This window comes from Notolabrus celidotus, chromosome 18 (assembly GCF_009762535.1).
Source record: "Notolabrus celidotus isolate fNotCel1 chromosome 18, fNotCel1.pri, whole genome shotgun sequence".
NCBI classification, from domain to species: Eukaryota; Metazoa; Chordata; class Actinopteri; order Labriformes; family Labridae; genus Notolabrus; species Notolabrus celidotus.
Window position 1 is genome coordinate 13,289,506 of NC_048289.1, and position 10,267 is coordinate 13,299,772.

General features: G+C 38.9%; 1 protein-coding gene across 1 annotated transcript; it reads right to left on the bottom strand.

The window, feature by feature from the left end:
* Window positions 1-118: 118 nt before the first annotated feature.
* Window positions 119-10,100, bottom strand: ube2ib (ubiquitin-conjugating enzyme E2Ib). Its single transcript, XM_034707444.1, has 7 exons — window positions 9,942-10,100; window positions 7,145-7,223; window positions 6,961-7,044; window positions 4,789-4,861; window positions 2,334-2,443; window positions 1,541-1,620; window positions 119-905 (listed from the first exon to the last, which is right to left on the bottom strand). The coding sequence occupies exons 2-7, from the start codon at window positions 7,208-7,210 to the stop codon at window positions 842-844; spliced, it is 477 nt and encodes a 158-aa protein (XP_034563335.1). The 5' UTR covers window positions 7,211-7,223; window positions 9,942-10,100; the 3' UTR covers window positions 119-841.
* Between the last annotated feature and the right edge of the window lie 167 nt (window positions 10,101-10,267).

Consider the following 10,267-nt stretch of genomic DNA (forward strand, 5'->3'; position numbering starts at 1 on the left):
TATGTGGTCATCAATCATTTTAGTAGTTATATTCAACAAGTTGTACAGCTGCATATTACATTTAGTTTTGGAAATGCAGGTTTTATGAAAAAAAAAAAAAAAAAAAAAAAAGCAAACAAACATTTGTAGAAAGTTTTATTTATGCCAACACATACATGAACAAAGCACCATATAACCTTAAAGTCTGGTACAGAAGTAAGCCTACCTGCCTCAGTCATCATGGCCATTTTTATTTATTCCATAGCAAACACTCTGAATAACAAAAAGACAGCCAAGGCAGCAGATTCTATCGTATATTACAGCATGCTGAATAGAAAACCTGGGAAAGAGAATTAGACAGAGCCATCTAGAGACACTAGTGAAATACAACAGTATAAAAGTGCCATTCATTATACAGCAGTCGAAATACTGACAATGAAAGAAGCTAATTTTACATTAAATTCTGGAAAATAAAAAGGGGAAACATAAAGGAATAGACCCTGTGAAAGAGCAAAATAAAACAAAGACATTTCTTCTTTGAACATTGATGACAGCCAGCTTGCATGGAGTTGATGAAACTGGTAGCGAGCTGTGTCCCTTGCACCACATAAGACAATTAATGTTTAAAAAGAAACGACCAGGGTGCTGGAGCACCCATCCCCTCCCAGCTTTATGCGCCAACAGGCAATTAAGAACAAAAATGGATAGGTGAGAGGAGAACGGATGGCACAGAATGTGTGGAGTTTAAATAGAAGTCTTTAAGCAAGTCCTGATGTGAGAGGAGCACATTCATCGAGAGACCGAGCGGGGAGGTGATTCTTGTTAAACCCATTCCTTCTGCCGGAGTGGAGTGTCTCAGCCCTTACGAGGGGGAGAACTTTTTGGCTTGTGCTCGAACTCTTTTTTCGTATTCTACTCTGTTTTGGCTGGAAAAAAAAAGAAAAGAAGGAAAAAGAAAAAAAAGTAGTTATTCCAATGCTCGGGTGATTGTCAAAATCAGAAACAAACATTTCAAGAGGAAATGAATAAAATCATATTTTAACCAATACAACAAAAAGGTAAAACTAACTTATTTTTATATTGTTCTCTTAAAAATTTTGACCTGTAAGGTGACCTTGAGTGCTTTGAAGGCACCAACAAATAAATGATTATCATCATTAAAATGCAGGAATCTGCTCGGGTTGCTCTTCAGTGAGACTCATTTTCCAGGTGGACATTTAAAGCAGATTTAATAATGGAGCTTGTTTGAGTTAGTACGATTTTTCTGTCTTTTTCATGCAGATATGTTTGCAAACAGCTGCTGTGCTAACAGACGTAATTAAAAATGTAACGACAAGGAAAACCGTTTGATTGTCAAACTACTTCACTAAGTTACAGCTAATGAGAAGGCCATTATTATAATCCATTGTTACTGTGTAAATTCTCTGCCTTAAATTTCAAAAGTGCTACAGTGCAACTATAACGCACCAGTTTCAACTTAAAACATTCATTCCCTTAACATATGTCATTTCCTGTCGTTTTACATACCAGAGTCCAGTTTTAAGAGATGAATTGTACTCACCAGTAGATTGTGTAAGCTTCTGCTTGGGCTGGATCCTGGATATTTGGTTCATTTAGGAGTTCTTGTATACCTAATAAGATCTGTAGGAGAAATGATTCAATGAGAAAAACTGACAGTTGGACCGAAATGAAAGAACGGACATGTAGTGTCCCTTATTTTTCATCACTAAAATTATTTTGACATTTAACATAAAATAACACTAGATGTTATTCTTTAATCACTCAGTTGAGTTGTATGTGTTACTTTAAAACAAATACAATAATTCAGTCACCAGAACTTCCACTAACCATACCCATTTGCCCAAGAGACAGTTCAACAGAAACGATCCCGCCCTTGTATCTTATAAACTCTCCAGCTGGGCTTCACAGCAGCTCTCAAGTTCCTTTGTGTCTCTCTTGGGATTAAGTTATCAGGTATTAATCCCTCCCTCCCTCTTCACCTTCACCTTCCTTTACTTTCCATGTTACGGGATTGACACATTGTCTAATCATAATGATGTTACTGTCTGTCTGTTTAACTCTTAAGGCTTTACGTGCCAGCATGCATCAACTTAAACCTCTAGTGCACCCCACTGGCTTACCACTGCCCTGGATATCATTTATCAGCTTAATGTCTGTTTCACCCAACCAACGCTGAATAAACCAAATCAAAGAAAACTAATGAAAATTAATTTTGGAGCCACTTTCAGGTTCAAAATTAGAGCTCCAGTATGAAACCAAAGACAGAAATAAAAAGGGCATGTTTAGGACCATTTGCTCTATGATGTTAATGAGGGATGCTTGGCAGTCCTAACCTGCTTTATTGTGATGGCTGGTCTCCAGTCCTTGTCCTCCTCTAGAATAGATAGGCATACTGTGCCTGATGGGTACACGTTTGGATGAAAGAGTGGAGGCTCAAATTTACCTGAAACACAATAAAATGTTAAGTGCACTTAAGTTTCAGATCAATTACAAATGTCAGGCAGATAAGCAAATTCCACAAATGTCACCAGGCTTTTTCACCTAAGCTGCGTCACTGTGAGGCAGCAGCTCCTGATGTTCACGAGCAAAAGGCTCGATGTTATTTTAATGTGACATTCAGACAACAGCAGCTCTGATCTTAGAGACTGTATGTCACAGTGCCCTGATGCTGCAAGTGACCCAGGGTGGTAATGTAATAATTTGGTTCACACAATTACATGCCAGTATCGAGCAGCCAAATTATATACAAGTACAGTGCCACAGCATCATCAGCTCTCAGTCGCAGAGTGAGCAGTCAAGGATGAACTGCAACAGATGGATAACATTACCTTGACTCCTACAATGAATTAGTATTGAGCCTGCCAAGAGTAGAGTGTAGTAATGAGGGTTGATGACAGGTAGGCTTTGTATAATTGGACGGGAAATATCTGTTGGTTACTGCTGAGAGGGGTACAACCACAGACCAGATGGATTCAGTTTGAAAAAAAATAATTTACAGATCAAGCGGCAACCTCCGGTCTAAAAATATGAGCCCAATGCGGAAGTGCTAAAAACTGCAGTTCATCGAGGATCCTCTTGAGGCTGGCTCCAGAAGTACCGGAAACCACATACACACCAATTCATAAAAGACGATCTTTACAGCAGAAAAAAACATGTTTACAGTCTGGTACAAAAGACGAGTGTAGTCTGGATAGCTCATTTCTCAATCGGCTCACACTGTAGGGGGGGGGGGGGGGGGGGGGGGGGGGGGATTTTTTTTTAACGCACAGCTGATGTGATTGACTGGCGGGGACACTGTAGCTGTTGGCTAGGAGGCTCAAAGCCCGCCTCTTTACGTCACAATCGCTCGACAGCAGCAATATGGCTGCCACCGATGATTGGCCTCAAAGCAGCACTTCAAAAACAGATTGGTGACATCCATATTTTATACAGTCTATGGTACAGATATACAACAAAACAGAATTTGCATTAGGTTCTTTTTTTAGTGGAAACCAAAAAAAACCCCATCAATTTCCTCCTGATAGAAAAAGAACAGGGGGTAGAAATGTGGATGGCCTTTTCATTCTTTAAAAATAAACAACAAATACTCCAGTTTGAAGAAAATAGACCTCCCAGTGAGTCAGTGGAGGTAAAGATAAATCAAAAAGCATTTTTTGTTCCAATTAATCTGAGGGTCATGTATAGCTTGAGCTTTTAAAAAAAAATTGTGTTAAAGCATGGCAATCATACTCAGAACCTCCATCCAACAGGTAAGATATCATTCTGAGTGAGAAAGCATTGATAGTTTAAATAAAATATTTTTCATTATTTCTGACAGCAAATTCAAACTCATGTGATGTGTTTATTATGACTCCTTATATCACTAAAAGATCAAACTGAAATTCATTGCACATTTAAAGATAGATCCCAATACTGTAAGTTTGTATCTAGTGTTTAGGTTTTAGCTGCTGACCAAGATCTGTCCTCCGCATGTGCACTGAAAAGTGTTGCCACCAGAACTTTATGTCCAGCAGCACATTTGTTAAGAGCACAGCTCATAGATAGGAGGCAGGCGCTAGGTGCGTCTGAAATCAGAATCCAAACGTTAATTAGCTGCCTTGAGCATCCAGATGACATGTGTGTGACACAAGCAGTGTCGTGTGCATGTTTAGAAGCAGGCAATACACAGACTGGTTCACTTTGTACTCAGGGGAAGAACTGCACTCATAATGAATACTAGGCTGCAAAATAAGAACCTTGTCATTTAATTATTTTGTGTCAAGTAAGACTGAAGGTTGTTGCCTGACACATTTGGGTTACTTTGTCTTTCTTGACATCACATGGTTTTTAATGTGTCTACTGCGCGCACACACACACACACACACACACACACACACACACACACACACACACACACACACACACACACACACACACACACACACACACACACACACACACACACACACACACACACACACACAAATTTCTAAGCTGAAACTGAATACTTTGGCTGCATTGATGTTTTCATTGAAAGAAACTTTAACAAGTTGGAAGAGATTTGTGATTAAATGGGAGAAAGGTGATAGGAGGCATTGTTTGGCCAAATTTCAAACTTGCAATTCTTTTATCAACTTGATGTGACTGAAGAGTAACGGTGAAGCTTGATGGTTAAATGATGGTGTGTACCGTGTATAGCATCTGACATAGCATTCCAGCAGGATTGTGTCTTGTGTATCTTCCCCCCCTACTGACCATGTGAGAGGTAATCACAGGACACAGTTCCATTTCTGCAGGTTGGTAACTCACATTTCGGTGGTGATGAAGGATAGTCATCCTTGAACAACATGCGCAGTTTGAACAGGCCTCCTTCCCACGGAGTCTAAGGAGACACACAAACATGAGACCAGAGTCAGAAAAGAAATCTGTCATATTCTCACTAAGTGTCACAAAAAAAAAATACTCTTATCACTGTCAAAATCAGAAACAACTGATTACTAAGAATGATTACCCTGTCAAAACTATTTTGTAGGGATGCACCGATCCTACTTTTTAGGTCCCGATACCTGGGCTTTGGTATCTGTCGATACCGTTTCTAGCCGATACCGATACTAGCCGATCCGATCCTGGTATTGATTTAACAATCTCTATTCCTTAATGTGAGGAAAGAATTATTTTAAGGATCCGGAACAATTATATCAAATAACCTGTCAGTTTTTTCACACTTTGAATCCATTAATAGAAGGTTTCTTGCTTCTTTGCAGTAGGCCACAGCTCATGTAAACTTCTTCATTTGGGCTCCCATTATATTTTTCAGCGCGACATTACCGCTGCACATGGTGCAAGTTTCCGGCGGAGTTGTTAGCAAAAGAAGCGTGACATGCACCCAAACTGCAGAGCCTTGTGGTTATCCTCCATCATGCTCCACCGGGCAAAAATGCACAGACCACCGGCGCAGATGACATAGGAGACGCACATGGCTGCTGTAAACACTGAAAAGCATAGAACTGAGATGAATAGATCTGCCATATGGATCGGCACTATATATATCGGCCCTTTGTCACCGATATCCGATCTAGCTTTTTGAGTCCGATCTAGCCGATATCCGATACCAGGATCAGTGCATCCCTAGCAGGGCCGTAACCAGGATTGGACAAATACCGAGGTCAAAATTTGGTACAGATGGCACAGTATGCACCATCTTCTGACACTGTGGCTTTGATTAATCCACTTGTTGTTAAGAAGGCTTTACTTCTCCTCATCATTTAGCTTTTTATTTTTGTACCTGGCAGGATCCAATTCATATAGACAGACTCTCCCCTCTTCTGTCATCTCTCTTCCATCTTTGTCTCCCTCAGTGCTGCTCTCCCTCTCTTGTCCCTGCGAGTCTGCTTCACTCTTTCCCTCAGCCTCCTTTTCTGTGTCTCTCTCTTTCTCTCTGCTGCCTCCATGCTGTCCTCTTTCCGTTCCTTCATCCACTGTCTGTCCTTGTGTGTCCTCACTTGTCTCTCCTGCTAAATTGTAAGGAGGATCATGAAGTTAAATAAAATACACCTCCTTCATATCAACATTGAGACACATTTAAATCATTCAAATACTAAAATAGTGACAGCACAAGGGTAAAAGTAAAATTTAGGTTATTCAATGATCCTATTACTCTTACAGTTGGTATGTTGTTAAATGTAGGCTATATAAGTTCCATTATGATTGCCACAGAAAACCTCTATGGTCATTACATTGTTTGAACTGGATGAGGACAGTATTGTTTGTTTAACATCAGTGTGTGAATACAGTATATGGTACAAGGATAATCCTGTCCTGGGTGGGGAACTGTGGGCAGCACTTGACTTCTCACTCACCACTTTTCTTATTTTTTTTTTTCCCCAAAGGAGAGCAAGGCTTGAATATATTTCTTCATCTCTGTGAACAAAATAATCACCTGACGACTCAGTCAACGCAGAGTAACACAAACGCGGTATGATACCGATCTGTTCATCAGAAATCGGTACAAATCTGGCAGATTTTTGAGGCAGTCAACAAACCACTGCGATGACCAAAGATTGTAGAGTTACGAGAGGATGATCTACCACATGCTGATTAAAAGGTGCAAATGATGTCCTACACAAAGTATATTTGTAGTCAGTTAAATCACCTTCTTTTTGTCACTTGAAGAAAAAGTACTGAGGACATGACCTCAGTGTCCTCAATGGTAGTTACGGCCCTGATCCCTACTATTTTGGTCCCTGAAATCTGGACCAATAATCTTGTTTGTATTTTCTATACATTTTCTATGGTGCCGCAAGAGGAAATGCAACACACATCGTCTTGATTGTATTATTTATAGGACTCTGTCCCAAACCAAATAATATGTTTTAAAACATCTAGCACAGAAATTTCACCCATAAGAATGTATTTTCTTGCATTAATCAGTGGTTGCTTCATAACTCAGATGTTGTGTATACAGACGATGAGATATATTACCCCCTTCTTGCCAGGAATAGCACATTCCCAATTCATGAGATTCAAGGTTCCATCTGGGTTTTTTGTTGGTACAGCAACAAATCCCTGAAAAATTAACAGTTCAGACATCAGTGTTTACTTCATCCAATCCATAATGAAAACTCAAGACTGTCACTGTAAAGTCAGCACATATGGGTCTACTTACAAAGGGATGGTCCTTCCGCCATGCCTTGCGCTCCTGAGCAAGCCGGCTCAATGCAATGCCTGACATGATTTGTGGACTCCTGCAATGAAAAAGAATGCCATGTTAATTATAATAAACCATGCTCAACAACAGGAGTGACAAGGAAGTCGTTACCTTAAAACTTGAGATGATCTCGTTATCATCATACAGTAGATTATTTGAGGAGCTGACACTACAGGTTGATTTCATCATTTATACAACAATAAGTCAAGTAGGTAATTTTGTGATTTATATATCTGTAACAGAAACATTTGGTGAGACGATTCAACTACTTGAAGGAGGACATGTTGGGCTTTATTCCATGTTGCTGGGTCATAAGCACAAGATATAAAAGGAGGGGGAAAAAACACTGCCAATATAATTGACAACAAAAAACATATCTTATTGGTTGAATTCCATTGTTTTGCCAACATGAGACTATGGCAGTTTCTGTGACTAGGAGCACAGAAACATTCAAGCACCTAAACTCTAAAAACCCTTTCCTAGTAATAGTATTTCTACCTGACAATGAGCATGCCTCCAACATCTTATAGCAAACTTACTTTAGTAAGTAAATTAATTGAATTAAAGGTCACTTGTAGTCTCTTTCTACATTATTTTGTGATTCTGTGAATACTAAATACCTTCGGCAGCACTATGGCCGAAAACCTGACACTATCCACTGTAACTTAGAGTTTTAGTTCACAGCTGCAAACCCATACAGAAAATCACTTTTTACCAGTGGTGGACAGTAACAAAGTAAAATTACTTGAGTACTGTACTTAAGAACATTTTTGGAGTATCTGTACTTTACTTGGGTATTATATTTTGGGGGGGAACTTGTTGCTTTTACTCCACTACATTTCTATCAATGCTCTAGTCATGGGTTTCCTTCTCTTTTCTGAAATCTGATCCCTAAGACAGTAAAATGTGTGTGAGTTGAACGTGGAGCAAACACAGCAAATTGCACTCAGATCAGGCAGTTCATTTAGAGGTGATAATGATGGCTATAATTCTCCACCTGAGCATCCATGGTCATATCTTCAGCTTCAGTTAGAGGTTTTTAAAATGAAGAATGATACGCATCATTTGAAATGTTCTCCCTGTTTCCCACTCTGCCCAAACATACAAAAATTCACAGTCCAACCTGAGAAAATGTGTTGAGCTGCGTAACATTTCTTTCATTCAGAAGAACATTTCAAACTAAGTTGTCTGTGCTTGGAGTAACGTAGTTCCTGTTTTTATTCCATGGTATAGTTTTTATAGATTTCAAGTGATGGTTTCTAAATAAACATGATGTAACGGAATGTACTACTATGTTTTCTTGACTGCACTTATGTATTGTGAAAATAAAAAGTTTTAAGATTTTTTAAGAAGTACATTGAATACTTAAGTCTTTTTAAAAGCAATTACTTCTCTGGGTTTTTAAAAAGTAAACTTAAGACTTAACTTTTTAATCTAGCTTTTAATTTGGAGTAATTCATTTTTAGCCCTGGACTGCATTATTATTTGTATTATTATTTTAACCATTATTATTTGAATCATTGCTTTAACATTTATTTATCTTATTTAATTATTTCATTATTTATTTCTTGTATTCACCTGATCTTGTTAACGCTAACTTATTTTTAACTTTTCTTTCCACTATTACTTATTTTATTAATTTTACTGTATTGATTTGATTTTTAAGTATTTTATTTATAATCCTGCCTTTTATAATTTTACCATTGCTGTTATTTTCTGTCTCTGTTATTCTGTGAAGCACTTTGGGCTGCATGTTTTTATGTATGGAAGGTGCTATATGAATAAACTTTAGTTGAGTACTTTAACTCAAGTAATACTTTGACAGAGCAACTTTCACTTGTATTGGAGTAATATTTGATGTGGAGTATCTATACTTTGACTTCAGTAGTGAAGCTGTGTACTTTGTCCACCACTGCTGTCCTTTACACATAACTAATTAGAGTCCAGATTCAGACCCTCTGTTTGAAATTCGAATTAATGATGTTTGTGATAATGACGAGGAGGCAAAGAAACATCACGGTGCTGCAGTAACTTGGTGGATCACCTCTCAGTGTTTGCTAACTTTAAAACGGTGGAGTTGCTTTTGAAGCACTATGGAAATGTTCAGCAAACTTCAAACGCAGTTTTGACAGTTTCTAAACGCCTGAAGTAAAACATTTACAGCGTGTTTAAAACCAAACATGTCTCTTTCACTTCATGCTGCTAGCCAAGTTAGCCGGTAGCGATACATGTCCATACAAAAGCTTCTTCTCCCGCTGTCTTTCTTTCGGTCTCTTCCTTAAACTTGGGGACTCTGGGAAATATTGTTGTGTTCGTTTCACGTTCGTTGAAACTTCCAAATCACGTCCACACGCCAACAAGGCTTACCGGTTAGCTTGTTCAGCTAACTCATGTGCGCCAGAATCGTGTTTGAGTCAAAGAGGCGCTGGCGCTGTTAGCGTCTGACACGGCCTGATGCAGCACAAAAATGCGCAATTGCACTTGATTTGGACACAATTTTAGATGGCACGGAAGACCACTTATTTTCTTCTAACGCTTAATAGCGGTTACTTAAAGATATCAAACAAGAGTGAGGTGTATTCCCAAGAAAACAAACATATCATAGTCCATTAGAGAATAGGGACAAAGAACGCCAGAGCTAAAAGGCGCACATTTGTGCATTACCAAAGTAGCGAATATGGCGCAAAACGAAGCGGGCAAAATATCATCATACACGGCAGAATGTACATGTTGTTTGATCAGGGTGTACTCTTACCTCTCAGTATGGCTGCACTGGCTCCTGTAATTAGGCGAAATGTAAGAATCGTGCTCGAATCCCGTTAAACCTTGCAAAGTTTCCCTCCTGAAAAACCACCCGCTCCGACTAGAGCCAGACACAGAAACAGCGCAACAAGAGAGTTACCCGACGTGTCTTTCCGGGTTCGCTTAAATAGCCCTCTAGAAAAAGATGTTGCACGTTCATCTTTTAACGGGTTTAGTTTGTTTATTTATACGATTTAACCAGTCAACCGGGTATTTGTTTAGTAGTGTACATATCTATAACAGAGCCCCTATAGATTGTAAATAATAGATATCAAACAA

Excerpts from the sequence above, each read along its gene's own strand:
- ube2ib (XM_034707444.1), bottom strand. The coding sequence starts at position 7,210 with ATGTCAGGCATTGCATTGAGCCGGCTTGCTCAGGAGCGCAAGGCATGG. Across the intron at positions 4,862-6,960 it reads CTATTCCTGGCAAGAAGGGG|ACTCCGTGGGAAGGAGGCCT; the intron begins GTAATATATCTC and ends GTGTCTCCTTAG. Across the intron at positions 1,621-2,333 it reads CAGCCATCACAATAAAGCAG|ATCTTATTAGGTATACAAGA; the intron begins GTTAGGACTGCC and ends TTTCTCCTACAG.